General features: G+C 32.8%; 1 protein-coding gene across 1 annotated transcript in view; it reads right to left on the bottom strand.

Moving 5' to 3' along the window:
* Positions 1 to 3,415: 3,415 nt before the first annotated feature.
* LOC145330768 (SCO-spondin-like) overlaps positions 3,416 to 14,946 on the bottom strand; it is a 47,394-nt gene continuing 35,863 nt past the window's right edge. Inside the window, exons 28-46 of the mRNA XM_080175433.1 lie at positions 14,624 to 14,776; positions 14,279 to 14,335; positions 13,709 to 13,802; positions 13,303 to 13,345; positions 13,023 to 13,126; positions 12,695 to 12,823; positions 11,319 to 11,407; positions 10,643 to 10,751; positions 10,317 to 10,387; positions 9,734 to 9,827; positions 8,878 to 8,962; positions 8,620 to 8,704; positions 8,109 to 8,203; positions 7,535 to 7,664; positions 7,253 to 7,344; positions 6,004 to 6,046; positions 5,320 to 5,389; positions 4,354 to 4,481; positions 3,416 to 4,088 (exon numbers count right to left, since the gene is read on the bottom strand). Of these exons, the coding sequence (XP_080031559.1) occupies positions 4,060 to 4,088; positions 4,354 to 4,481; positions 5,320 to 5,389; positions 6,004 to 6,046; positions 7,253 to 7,344; positions 7,535 to 7,664; positions 8,109 to 8,203; positions 8,620 to 8,704; positions 8,878 to 8,962; positions 9,734 to 9,827; positions 10,317 to 10,387; positions 10,643 to 10,751; positions 11,319 to 11,407; positions 12,695 to 12,823; positions 13,023 to 13,126; positions 13,303 to 13,345; positions 13,709 to 13,802; positions 14,279 to 14,335; positions 14,624 to 14,776 (1,700 nt within the window). The 3' untranslated portion in view covers positions 3,416 to 4,059. The remainder of the gene's footprint in view (positions 4,089 to 4,353; positions 4,482 to 5,319; positions 5,390 to 6,003; positions 6,047 to 7,252; positions 7,345 to 7,534; positions 7,665 to 8,108; positions 8,204 to 8,619; positions 8,705 to 8,877; positions 8,963 to 9,733; positions 9,828 to 10,316; positions 10,388 to 10,642; positions 10,752 to 11,318; positions 11,408 to 12,694; positions 12,824 to 13,022; positions 13,127 to 13,302; positions 13,346 to 13,708; positions 13,803 to 14,278; positions 14,336 to 14,623; positions 14,777 to 14,946) is intronic.

Here is a 14,946-nt window from a genome sequence, read left to right as displayed (position 1 = left end):
TCTTCTCAAAAAATGTATTCAGAAAAGATTAAGAAAGATACAGAGCCAAAAAATCAAAACTAGGTTTATCAGTGTAAATGATGACATAACCTAAAATTTCTGAATAATCCGCTAAATGAATAAAGTGTCACGGATTAAAATAAATATGACTGTTCTATTTTTAAAATTTTTTCTTACTGTAAGAAAATCTTTGCTTTTTCAAATTAGATTTAAAGAACTGTTATAAAACTGTTTGTTAAAAGTTTTGGCAAGACTTTCAGAATAATCGAGTTAAGATGTTTCACCTAGACAGCCATCTAACAAATAGACCTAACAATAATAGAGCAGTACATTATTCTTTACCTTAGATAAATAGTTGCTTCGCCCCTAACCTCTAGGGGAGGCCAGAATAATAGTCTAAAACTACACCAAGACATTTATGAAGATTTCCTTAAAACTGAAAGCAATCTGACTAACAATTTCCAAGATCTTTAACTTCAGACATGAGCCATAACATAGGAATAAGGTATAAAAGAAAAATCTATGAGAATTACAAACAAAAACACGTCTTGATATTAGTAAACCTTTGTTTTGGGTCAGATTGTACTAAGTAAAACACTTTTTTCTAAAATAATTATAATCTACAAATAATTTATTTTGTTTTACCTGAAAATTATCGCCAATCGTCGTATTCCTGTAACTATTCAAGTAGGCCATTTATATAAAAGTCTCCAACCCTGCTATGATCTTTCTAACCTAACATTGTCTAATGTTGAGGTAGCAGGATAAATTGTTTTGCTAACCAAAAGGCATTAAATCTAATTAACATACACGGCTCCATTACAAGATTGTGTTTGTGTGTACTGTGTAAACACTAGAACCACCAAATAGTTCATATAAAGCGAAGAATCTCTATGATAAAGTCTGTAAATGTAAGACTAAGTATGCAACATTAAAAATCCTGAATTTGAGTAAATGTGGAATAGATTGATACAGATTTTTTATTCTAATATAAAATGTGTTTATCTGACTTTCAGGTAGATTTTATGGCTGCTGAAATTATTGATTTTCGATAAATTAACCTATCATAACTCCTTAACTGCTAGAACCCATTCATTAGGGTGAAAATAAGTAGGGCATCCGCCATTTTCAGGCCAGGAGTTAGGTAATAATGTGTAATCTTTGGTTAGGAATGTGGGTTTGACATTTACTACTTAATTCATTATTCAACTGATGATGGGTTTATAAAAAAAACTTTTATTTCACTTAAATGGTTCATATACATAAACATTTTTTAGGCTAGCCTGCAAGTTCATTTTTCCTAAACCTTACACATTCTATTATACTTATGTATGACTAAGGAGTCTCATTGGTACAAAGGATTTTGCCTTTTCAAAAAGTTTTACCTGTGTAGTTGGAGGGAAGGTGTCCAAGAATGTTTAACTTAGAAATGTACAAGGTTTTTTTTTCTATTTATAAAGAAGCAAGGTTTTTGACAAAGACCAAATTGTGTCCTATATGATCCATGTGACGTCATAAAAATTAGGGAGATGAGAGAAGAAGGGGAAAAAAAACACAAAAAAGAGATGAAAAATCCCCCATTTTTATGACGTCAAATGGATAATTTTTGACACAATTTGGTCTTTGTCAGGTTTTTTAGCAAGGAAAAGTCTGTCAATTAAATCAAGTTTGGATAAAAAAATTAGTCTCTATAAAGTATGAAATAACCTCTCAATAATTTATAGGAGAAACATAAAAATAATGTTTGAAATGTATCCAATTGTAATATATATTGTATATTATGCTTTTATATATATGTTTAGGTCAATGATGTAAAGCTTTTTATAGTGCCTATAAAAAATGACGTCATACTGGCCTACTGTTAGTCAATTAAAATGTATGCTGGCCTGCTATTGGCAATTTAGTCAGTGTATTGGCCTATCATTGGTCATTTGTATTGTATGACGTTATTTTTTACAGCCACTTAAAAGAAATGTGTTAATTATCTTATCAAAATTATCTTGTTACTATACATGTAGTTTGGTTTGGTTGTTATTGTTATTTTCCTAATTTGATTCATTTGTAACTAGACTGTGATCTTTTAATAAATATACTAGGCGCATTTTTTTAGTTTTTAAATAAGGTATTTGAATATTTGTACTTCTTTAGTGCTAAAGCTACTCTATGCTTGATTTGTCTGTCTGTCCAACTGTCAGTGAGTCAGTCTATATGGATAGGGTGGAGAGGGGGGGGGGGGTGGGTTTATGTAATTTTCTCGAACATCGATTTAATATACAATTACTTGCTCGGTTGGTCTCATAGTCATTCTACATAAAAAAATTAGGGTATAGTCCCTTTCGTGGCAACGCCTCTTAAGGGGCGTTTTATTGCATGGTTAGACAATTGGCCCCGCAGGGGCTAGAAATAGGGGAAAAGCTTCTGTGAAAATACGACGAAACGCATCTGAAAAGACGTTGCCACGAAAGGGACTATACCCAAAATTTGTAGAAGGTTTCGTGTTTTTTTATTCTTAATTTATGATCGCTGAAAATCAACGCTTTAAATCACCTTGTAAGTACATCCATTATTTATCTGCGCTTCGCTTCTTGTGGATTACCTTATCATCTATTCTTTTTTAGTGTCGAAATCTTATCTATAATTTACTTTGTCTTTTCGCCAGTACGTTACGATTTTTGTGTGAAAATAACCCTGAAATAATAAAAAACATATAAATATTTCAGTAAAAATGTTTCGTGTGTTTCTTAATATCCTCCTTTTTCTTTTTAAATTTTTTTGTGACTTTTTGATTTATAATTCTTTTTGTACGTTGGTCAATCTATGATTTTTTTGTCCTTCGCTACATATGGATAAATGCCAACGCATTGTATCTTGACAATTTTCCGCTGAAAGTAAAATGAAAAATTAAAAGATTAATTCCGGGTATTTGTCCCAGATAGGCCAAAGTCCCATGTATTTATTTTCAATTATCTTTATTTTATTATTCGTTTAAAATTGCCTATAATACGATGCGATACATAATTTTTCAGTCTGGCTTGAAACCAGTTATAATCCAGTGGATATTAATCAGTTTCGAATCCATACTAAAAGGTCTTTTTTTATAGATATATTTATTTTTCATTGTCCAGTCTCTTTCTGATTGTTATTATTAGAAAAAATCCAGGGATTTAAAGGGATAAGACAATGGCCCATAAATTGATGTGTATCTCCAATGATGATACACAAAAATACCTTTTATGTAGATTAATATCAGTGGTTGAAACGTTTGAACACTTAATTAAATTAAGTCCCCAAAAATGTTAATTTTAATTGTCCCATCTCTCTCTGGACAAAGTTCCTCATCTTATAATCAAATCTACATTTCAATTGGCCATTTAATTGGTGGCCATTTTTACGAATAATCAAAGAAAACTAAAAATATAGTATATCATGTATTTTTAGATTAAAGCATTAAACAAAATAAATTTACTAGATTTTATATATGAAAAAATCACAAAATGGATATATAAACAATGGAAGATATATTAAGGTTTTAGATCTTGTAGCTGCCATATTAATATTATATGAAACGATCTAAAAGCTTTATAATATGAGTAAAAAACATAAACAATAAATGGTAACTTAAAATACGTTAGGTAACTTTATTAGAAATCATGCAAAAAATTATAATTAAGTTTTAAGAGTAATTCAATAGAATTTTAAAGTATATGTATACTGTAAAATCTACAAACATTTGGTAAATTAAAAATGAAGTTTAAAATTTACAATAGTATATATTTCTAAAATATATGAAAAATGTGAATTATAGCGCAAAAAAAGGACAGATTTTCAACTGTTTTAATCATGTGATAGTTGTATGTTTTCAAGTCTAAACTCTTTTTCTCTAATACTTAAAAGTTTGTATATTTTACTGTAAAAACTAATTTTGATGTACAAAAGTAAAAAACTGAACGTTTCATCTTTAAACAAACATCATATGATTAAAATAGTTGATGTCTTCCCTTTCATTGTTTTGTTCATATGGCATTGTCAGAATTAATTGTATCTAATTATTAGTATATTCTATCTTGGTGTGTTACCTCTCTCACCACCTAAAAATAGAAAATATAAAAATAACATTTTAATTGTATACAGTTGATTGATAAGCATATAAATCGGTAGTTCCCCCCCCCCCCTCCCCCTTATTTAATTTTTATGTAAAATTTATGCTTAAAGCCCATGCGGAAGTCTATACACCCCTCTTTCCAACGTAAAAAATAAACCAAAAACCTTTAGTTTATTTTAAAAAACAATTAATTTGTAACTATAAAACTGTGCAAGACTTAGGTTTTACTCCCGGATAAGATAAAGGAATACCTCCACATCTTGCAAAATATCTTTGTGTTGTACAGACTCGCAGGTCCACATCAAATCCTGTTCCAAGTGGACAACTCATTGGGTGGGCTATCCAGCTGCCAGAAGACCTGCGCTGGCAGGATATAAACCTGCAAAATTTCAAATTATTGAATCAACGTAATCTATTATAATAAATGTAGAATATACGTGGATAAAATGACAGGGGGAAAATGTTTTCAATTTAGCTTGCTAACATGGAATTAGTTTATTGGTAAGTTCGTTTATCCAGTATGAGTGAAGATAATGGGTTAAAGGTGATGGAATGGGGAAATCGTTATTTTAGCCTGCTGCAAGTTTCATTTCATTAATAACATAAAAAATAATATATTAATTTTTATGAAAATACAGTTTTTGTTGCGAAGCTTCTCTATAAGTGTTTGTTTCAATAAATATAGAAAGTCTAAAAAAAATTTATCCGTAAAAAGGACCAATAGAAAAACATTGTTAATACAATCCGCCAATAATATTTCATAGAAAACGTACATATTTTGGTAGGTCAACCAAATAATAAGTCAGCTATAAATATTCTACAGTTTCTTAGTCAAATTCTTTAGAATAATTGTAATTATATTGTTGGTAAAAAACCAATAAGAATTCTGTGATTAACATTGTTTTTCATAAAAAAAAAATGATTTTGAAAATAGTATCTAAATACGACGACATTTAAATATAAGAATAAAACAAACATTATTTTTGTAAGTAAGAAGGGGGTATAAAAATAGCCTAAACCCAACTCAAGACTTAATTCTAAAAATGAAAATTGAAATAGCCTAAAACCAATCCCGGACATATGTGCAGCATCCCTAAAAAAATAACTCGAGCAGTGGTTATTAAACCTTAAGCTACAGACAAGAAACTGTATTACTTTATATAATAGTATATATAAAAGGATTAAGATGTGAAAATCAACCAACTAATGAAACTTACTTTGTACAATCGTTATTATCAGGTAGGAGGAGGCTTAGTTGACTTCTACCGGCATCATTACATCGGGATTCTAAACAAACATTATAGAATTAAAACTACTCTATATTCATTATAGTAGTGTGTAAACCATGTAAAAAATTAATGTAGTTATCTTATAAATGGTTGCTTTTACACAATTTCACTCAAAGCACCATAATAAAACCGATGATCCCCTACCCTCTTATATTTTTGAAATAAATTAAAAATAAGTGAGGACGGGGGGGGGGGGGGGGGGTTATAATTGCGGTGGCTTAACCTTGTAGGTACCCAGTAACCAATACAAACCAACCTAAATCTGAACTAAAGTAATAAATAAACAAACCAAAAACTAAACCCCAACCCCCTTATTTTCAATTATCATTTTGTTTGAGGGGGGGGGGGGAGGGGGGATTTATCGGTGTAGTCATAATGTCATTAGCATGTTGATACAATGTCAGCTATGATCTCTCTTTATTATTGTCATTTAGTCATGGAAAAAATGGTCAATGGTGTTATATGACGGAAAAGGAATGAAATTTACAACGACAAAAATCAATCTGCTTGTGTCGAATGTTTAATCTACAGCCAGGGTAATTTATTGTTCATTGTGTTATCCCTCGAAAACCTACTATAGTTGGCAAAAAGATTTTTAAATTATATTTTTACCTGGATTATCAACCTCTTGCTTCAAACCACTTGTACCAAACAACTAAAAAATAATTTTAATACATCGTTTTATTAATGTAAGAAAAACATTCATTTTTTGTTTCGTTTTGGTTCTTTTTTCTATTATGCTAAACTTTAAAAATCTCTACAAATTTCACTATAAATCAAAATAAACTTTAGTCAGTCAAACCTTACCTAAAAAAACCGAACCTCTAGGTTGTTGTACAATTTATATCACAGTTTACTGTAGAGATTATATTATACCTGTGTTTTTACTTGTTCTTGTACAAGTTGTGTCACAGTTGACTGAAGAGATTATATTATACCTGTGTTTTTACTTGTTCTTGTACAAGTTGTGTCACAGTTGACTGAAGAGATTATATTATACCTGGGTTTTTACTTGTTTTTGTACAAGTTGTGTCACAGTTGACTGTAGAGATTATATTATACCTGGGTTTTTACTTGTTCTTGTACAAGTTGTGTCACAGTTGACTGAAGAGATTATATTATACCTGTGTTTTACTTGTTCTTGTACAAGTTGTGTCACAGTTGACTGAAGAGATTATATTATACCTGGGTTTTTACTTGTTCTTGTACAAGTTGTGTCACAGTTGACTGTAGAGATTGAATTATACCTGTGTTTTTACTTGTTGTTGTACAAGTTGTGTCACAGTTGACTATAGAGATTATATTATACTGTGTTTTTACTTGTTCTTGTACAAGTTGTGTCACAGTTGACTGAAGAGATTATATTATACCTGTGTTTTTACTTGTTCTTGTACAAGTTGTGTCACAGTTGACTGTAGAGATTATATTATACCTGTGTTTTTACTTGTTCTTGTACAAGTTGTGTCACAGTTGACTATAGAGATTATATTATACTGTGTTTTGACTTGTTCTTGTACAAGTTGTGTCACAGTTGACTGTAGAGATTATATTATACCTGTGTTTTGACTTGTTCTTGTACAAGTTGTGTCACAGTTGACTGTAGAGATTATATTATATCTGTTGTCTGTTTTTTTTGTATAGCTTTGGACTTTCTTCTATGATGGTAAGTTTATAAAATAAAAATGTCTATAATGTCTGAACCTCTTGTGGGTTGTGACTTGTTGTTGTGTCACAGATTATATTATACCTGGGTTGTGACTTGTTAGTGTACAAGTTGAGTCACAATTGACTGTAGAGATTATACCTGGGTTGTGACTTGTTGTTGTACAAGTTGTGTCACAGTTGACTGTAGATATTATACCTGTGTTTTTACTTGTTCTTGTACAAGTTGTGTCACAGTTGACTGAAGAGATTCCCTGACGTCTGTTGGTCTTTGAACCCCAGTTCCATTACCTAAAAAATGCAGTAATTGTAATCTAAACAATCATTTACATTAGAACCCAAAATAAAGTCTTAAGTAAAATATGTAAATAAATTATTATATAGCTATAGAAAACGAGAAAAAAATTTGTATAGTTTTCATTTTAACTAATAACACAGTTTTTGCAGTAGAAAAAATATGTTGAAAAAATAAAGTACTTACCTAAGTCAATATCATCAATAGGATTCTCTAGATTGCCAATATCAATGTCTATGTCTATATCAATAACAGGTTCAGTTGTTGTGGTTGTAGTAGTTGTTGTTGTTGTTGTTATTGGAGCCATTCCCATCACCTAATGAAAACATAGATCACTGGAAATAAATTCCTAAGACTGAAAAGAAATAAAAAATTTAAATTGGGAATTTTCCTTAAGAATAAATGGTACACTACCAAATCATTGAACCAAAACCTTGTGAATTTTTTTTGAAAAACTTGTTCCTATCCTCCCTGGCAATCCAATGTCTAAGGGGCACAAGCCTTACGGAGCTTCCTTTGCCCTCTAATAACCTAATCTAATATAAAATAAGCATAGACAAATAACAATACTTATATTTATAATAGTTCCTTGAGATCTACTTACTATTAAAGTATGATTCATGATTCTATAATTGTATCCTTTTCTGTATTAACCATATTAAATATTAGTATTTTTTTTACATTATTGGGCATCAAACTATGTTTTTTTAAAGCGATTCATTGTGGCTGTTTGCCGGCTTCAAAATATGAAATGACTTACAATCATGCAGCAGTTCTTGTATCTGAACATACAACAATCCTCCGCTGTTTGACCATGTCTTCTTGTACAACCAAAATAATCCCAGGCGCAATCAGCTAAAAGAAAATTCATCATCTATGAAACAACATTTAATGTAAATATGTAACATATTTGTTACTTAAATAGTATGTTATTATTGATAGTTGCCAGCGTAAAAAAATACGTGTACAAAAACATCTAAATCTAGATGCCTCTAGAGGCTCTTGAGGTGGAAAATATTTTAAGGTTTTTTTCGAAGGGGGGGTTCTCTTTTTTTCTTTTTGCGATTTATTTTGGGAGAGTGGTGGTACCTTCCTTAAAATAGTTATAAACCTTCCCATGACCTATAACAAGCTAAATTGCAAAGGAGAACCATATCGGTACAGTACAAAGACATACATTATATAAAAATTAAATACAGTAGTTATATTATCAGCCTTGGTCAAAAACCGAAATCGGATTCTAAGCCGTGATAGAAATATTAGAAACTCACCAATATTTGTGGCTGGTCTTCTGTTGAATCCCAGAAATTTTTCTGGTAGATTCAGTTTACCACAGTCTCCAGTTGGGGGCGGAGCCTGAACAAATCATTTTAAAATGTCTACAGGCATATAAAAATAAATACCTAACTCCCCTTTATTTTCAATTATTTTAAAATAAGGGAGTGGAATTATCATTACTCAATCGGCATTTTGTGGGAGAGTTCCAATCATAGTTTAATAAAAATCAAGGTTTTATATAAAGTTTGTACCTGAGTAGTAGTTGTACAAGGTTGTTGAGAACAGGAGGCACTTTCTTCTGACTGTCCAAGGCAGGCTGTGTTTAATAGTCCGAGTCTAAAATTTTGATTAAACTTATAATCTATAATACAAAGTAGAACGATGTCTGTCTGTTTGTAGCGAAGGATCTCGCTAACCGCTGAACCGATCGGGTTCTCCTTTACAGGGTAGCTTCTCATAGTTCCCAGGAAGGTTTATAACTATTTTCTTGGAGGGTCGGACACACCCAACCGCCTAGAGGCTAGGGGCGAAGCCGCTAGTTTAAAATAAAGAATTAAGTTCCTATAGATTAAAAGAACTGATTATTATAGAACAGGAAAAATACAACAGATTTTGAAATTGAGGCAAACTAAACTAGGCTTTTAAAATGTGCCCCTTTATCATGTTTTTTATCAGCTAAAATCAGCTCATCATCTAAAAACGTTACAATTTGTACCTACTGCTGCTATGTCAGATGTGCGAGATTGATTGTAAGAGTAGGGGGACTGTCTTTGTCCAATAAAGACCAAACTCATTACCAGGCTCAGTAAAGAGTTGGTTGTCATATAGATGTAAAAATATATACACAATTTTAATTTCATTTCAGTTAGTTTGTTTGTAGGAGGCTGGGGCTGGGATTCAGCAAACAAATTCTATTTGAAATTGCTGAAAATATGGATATTTTTGTTTTGTAATGTTGGCGTAAAATTGTTTTGTACTGTAACTAAATAGAAGTGGGTAAAAAAAGGGGTGGGGGGAGAAGGAAGTGTGTTGTGGGGAGAATTCCACTTGTTGTCAGAATCCTAATCTCTTGACCCTGTTATTAGGCTTCAATTCCTTATTTTATACCTGGCATTGATAACTGCGCATTCTCTCTTCCTTGTTTTTGTTCCCTCTCCACAAGTTACAGAACAGGAACTCCATTCACCCCAGTTAGTCCATCCTGAACATATATTTATTCAGAGGAGTGCAGAAGAGGGGTGTATCCAACCTCAATTTCAAAATTGGTTTTAAATATCTGTTAAATTTTATTTTATTTTATCTTTGGTTTTTCTTCCTGCACCCTTATAGTCAATAAGAAAGCAAAATTATTAAAATATCAATAAAGATATCATTGCATTTTTCGTCTACTAATGTAGGGTTAGGATGGAAGTTTTTTTTACTGATAATGAATTGAAATAGTTATTTCTCGCATCGTATTATAAACGGCTTTCTGCGGATATAGAATGTACAATTATAAGGTTAAAACCAGTTTTTTTTAGCCCCGAGGTGCCAAAGGCACGGGCTTAAAAAACTTGTTTTAATCTTATGATTGTACATTTTTATATTCGTAGAAAGCTGGATATAATACGATGCTAGACATAGTTTTTTCGTATGGATGAGAACCGGTTCCTATCCACCGGATTCGAATGAATACGAGAAAAAGTTTTACCTTTACAATCTTGATTATTACAAGGTTCAGTTTGATCAGCCTCTCCAGGGCAAGCTGATACAACTCCAGATCTTAAATTAATAATTTTAGAAAGTATAGATCCCAAATCCTTTAATTGGACCAATAAGAACACAGCGTAAGTACAATCCAACCACATTATTGCTGGAAAAATGTACACATTTTGGTGCGAAAAGGTAGTTATCTTTTTAGTTCATCTGTACTAAAAGTAAATTTTAAATTGTTCAATATTCTTAATATAAAGTTATGGTTTAGGATATTACATCGTCGAAATTGGTATAGTTCAGTCCCTGAAAAGTATAATTTACCTGATTTTTTGTTCAGTGCTACATTCCCTAGACCTGGACCTAGAGCCTGGTCCACAGGTTGCTGAACAACTAGACCATCCACCCCATTCACTCCAGCTTGAGCAAGGATCTAAAATAAATTACACTATTAATTATCTTTCCATCAATTACTTTTGACTAAAATGTAAGAATATTAGGGTATTTTTTCAAAATCTTCAATTGTTTAGCTAAGTATTTTGAAACGAGATGTAAGCTGGCTGTCAATTGTTAAAGAAAGGGCTGTAAATTATTGATAAACGGTCTACTGTTGTTTTTCATAAGGCTCGGCTGCGGCTACTTCATCTGTATTTGAAGACTAGAAATTAATACATTTGTTCAGTCTGCCAGTAAGTAACGCTAATGATATAAAGTTAATTTTTGGTTGATATTGAAGATGGGCAGCTGAAATGATTAATGAAGATTCCTATCACATATGAGCATATGATCTATACATTTTTATGTCCGTTTGTCTGTCGGTCAGGCTTCAAGTGAAAAAATCAATTAATTTAATTGAACATATTCATTTGTGATTTGATACTTACATATATGTATGTTGTAATCCGTGATTCTATTTAATGCTGGTTTGGGGCAAAATCGTATTTTCTTGTTGATGTATAATTTTCAACTGCAAAACATTAAATTGAATTATCACAATTACCTTGTTGACAATCTTCAAACTCTACATCATCCCCAGGACACTCGGTCAGGTATCTTATTGTTGTTCCACATTGACGCCTTCTTTCTCTCCTACAATATACAGATAAAATATGTAATCCTTTTAATGAAGTAACAGGATGCGTATTTGTCTGTCTGTTTGTTTGTACCAAAGGATCTCGCTAACCGCTAAACCGATATGGTCCTCTTTTACACTAAAACTTCATATAGGTCCTGGGATGGTTTGAGGCTCTTTTATTTTTGAATTTAAGTCTCCTTACCCCTTTAAAGACAGAATCCACTAGTGGCTAGGGGCGCATCCGCTAGTATAATATGAAGTAGTAAGGTTTGTTTGTCTGTAGCTTAAGATTTCGACAAACGCTAAACCAATAGAGTTATCTTTTTCAGGGGAGATTTATATTTTATGCAATTTCCTGCCCAACTCTACCCCTTTGATATAGAGCCCCTAGATGTTAGCAATCGCTAGTGAAACTTGCTTAATGAAAAGCAAAGAAAGAACTTTGTCACATTTCAAATATTCTAATTCTGTATAATTATTCAAATTATTAGCAAAGTTTGTACACTGCCTGTCTGTACTAATTTATCAAGATCTCAAAAAGTCAACTAAGTTTTAAAGCCAACGAATGAGAAACCGAGTCTATATAACTTTGGATACAATACTAATTTACAGCCCAATATGCTTCCCTAGATTGTTTACATGCAAATGATATGTAGCACTACCTGCCCTATCCACATGTAACTGAACATGATGACCATGGTGTCCACTCATTCCAGGTATTATATAGCCCTACCTGTCCTGTCCACAGGTAACTGAACACGATGACCATGGTGTCCACTCACTCCAGGTATTATGTAGCCCTACCTGCCCTGTCCACAGGTAACTGAACAGGATGACCAGGTAGTCTACTCACTCCAGGTATTATGTAGCCCTACCTGCCCTGTCCACAGGTAACTGAAGATGATGACCAGGGTGTCCACTCACTCCAGGTATTATGTAGCCCTACCTGCCCTGTCCACAGGTAACTGAACAGGATGACCAGGTTGTCTACTCACTCCAGGTATTATGTAGCCCTACCTGCCCTGTCCACAGGTAACTGAACATGATGGCCAGGGTGTCCACTCACTCCAGGTATTATGTAGCCCTACCTGCCCTGTCCACAGGTAACTGAACATGATGACCAGGGTGTCCACTCACACCAGGTATTATGTAGCCCTACCTGCCCTGTCCACAGGTAAATGAACACTGTGACCAGGGTGTCCACTCACTCCAGGTATTACGTAGCCCTACCTGCCCTTTCCACAAGTAACTGAACATGATGACCAGGGTGTTCACTCACTCCAGGTATTATGTAGCCCTACCTGCCCTGTCCACAGGTAACTGAACATGATGACCAGGGTGTCCACTGACTCCAGGCCACACAGCTTCTGTCCTTGCATTCTTTAGTTTCTGTTGATTCCCCTTCACACTCTCCTTTTCCTGTGCACACCCTACACAATAAATGTACTTATTAGAATTTGTAAATACTATAATATAAAGTAATGTTTTTTTTTGTCTGTTTTTTAAGAAATAAATAAAGGTTTAAGGCTATTTTTCTGCCTATCCATCTCTTCGAATAGAAAAGTCCCTAGATGCTAGGTCATAGGCCGGGAGTTCTAGAATTTTCAATTTTTATAGGAATTTGTTCACCTTTTTCTAGTTTGAGTTCCTTCTCCACAAGTTACAGAACAGGACGACCATTCCCCCCATTTTGTCCACTCTGGGCACGCCTCTACATTGCAGGTTTCTCCCTCCTGAATGAATTAGAATTGAAAATAACCTAAGCAACTCCTTCTTCTCTCTATCTCTCTCTCTTTATAAATTAAAAGAAGGCGTAACATAATAATTTAATTTGTTCAGAAAATACCAAGCTAAACATAATCAAAAATAAATTTGGTTTGGTCATAAAAGGAAGGATAAAAATATATACCTTAAAATTTCCTGCACATAATTTTTCTTCTTCACAGATACATCTAAAAGGAAAACAAAGGTTTGATGAAAGTAATTTTAGTTTGTCATGCGAGATCTTATGGTACACATTTAGACATACTAGTTATTTTAATAGACTTATATAAAAGTAACAATATGTCTGTCTATGTGTCTTGTTGTACCGAAGGATCTCACTAGGCGTTGAACCGATATGGTTTTCCTTTACAATATACCTTTTCATAGGTCTTGGGAAAGTTAATAACTTTTTTTTTTGGGAGGTTACAACTCTCCAACGATCTGCTCCTTCATAAAACTCCCCCCCCCCTCCCCTTTTCTTTTACACTAAAATTGAAAATGGGGGTGGGGGCACCTCTCTCTCCCCACTAACATCGAGTAAAGGGGTATACCTGACTCCTTCGATAAGACATTCCCTTTCTCTCTCCCTAAACCCGCCCCCGCAGGGCTCACTACAGTTAGTCCAAGGAGTCCACTCACTCCAACCTAAATTTAATAATAATCAATATAAAAATCTAAATAAACATTTTGTTTGATTTCTTGCTTGAATCTATTTTTTTTACTAAAAGGTGTCTACTTTTGATTTGCTGTTTCTTTCTATCAAAACCATAAATTCTTAACTATCTAATTATCTATCTATCAGTTAATCCATCTATATTTTATATTTATGTCTATGTAACTATATGCAAGTGCATCTGTCTGTCTCTTTATCTATTTATCTTATTTTATATAGGTTTGTCTGTTAATCTATATATCTATTTGTCTGCCTATATGTCTGTATGTCTGTCTGTCTGTTTGTTTGTTTGTATGTATGTCTGTCTTATTGTCAGTCTGTCTGTCTATATTTCTAAATGTTTATTCATCAAAATAATATAGACATGCTTGTCCATCTATCTATCTGTTTATTTGCCTGTCTGTATGTCTGATTTTTTGTCTGTCTGTATGTCTAACTATCTATATACCTGGACATCCTTGAGTATTACAATCTTCAACTTCTTCTATGTCGCCTTCCCCACAGTCTACAATAAATATAAATATCGATATATATTTATATGGATGTTGCACCATATTTTCGCCTACTCTAATAAAATGGTTAATTCATCTAACAAAATATTATGATATCCACCATTTCAATTCAACCCCATCCCATCCCCTTCCTTTCAAATAATGTATAGCATCCTTTAATGGATAATTTATAACAAAGAATACCATAAAAAAAATCAAACAATTAATTTGTGTGTTATATTGCATCGGGACTTATGCCACATATTTTACTATCCGCGGAAAACTGTCTAAAATACTAATACCTGTTCCATCTCTTTGTACACACTCCCTGCGCCTGCGTCTCTGGCCACCTCCACAAGTAGCTGAACACTCGGTCCACTGGGACCATTGGGTCCAGGTTGGACAGGTCTGCTGGTTGCACTCTTCCAGTACCATATCCTCACCCTCACATCCACCTAAAATAATTTTAGGATTGCTGAAACTTATCTCATGTTATTTTATATAACAAATTTATCAAAGAATCATGAATATAAAAGAACATTTTGTCCATGAGTAGCAAAACATTTTTTTAAAAAATGTTTGAAAATATGACAATAAAAATATCTATTTAACTTTTCTATTAAAA

The sequence above is a fragment of the Acartia tonsa genome, chromosome 10 (genome assembly GCF_053477335.1).
Source record: "Acartia tonsa isolate MP-2025a chromosome 10, ASM5347733v1, whole genome shotgun sequence".
Classification (NCBI taxonomy): Eukaryota; Metazoa; Arthropoda; class Copepoda; order Calanoida; family Acartiidae; genus Acartia; species Acartia tonsa.
Note: the sequence above shows the minus strand (reverse complement) of the source record. Positions and strands in the feature narration are given on the sequence as shown.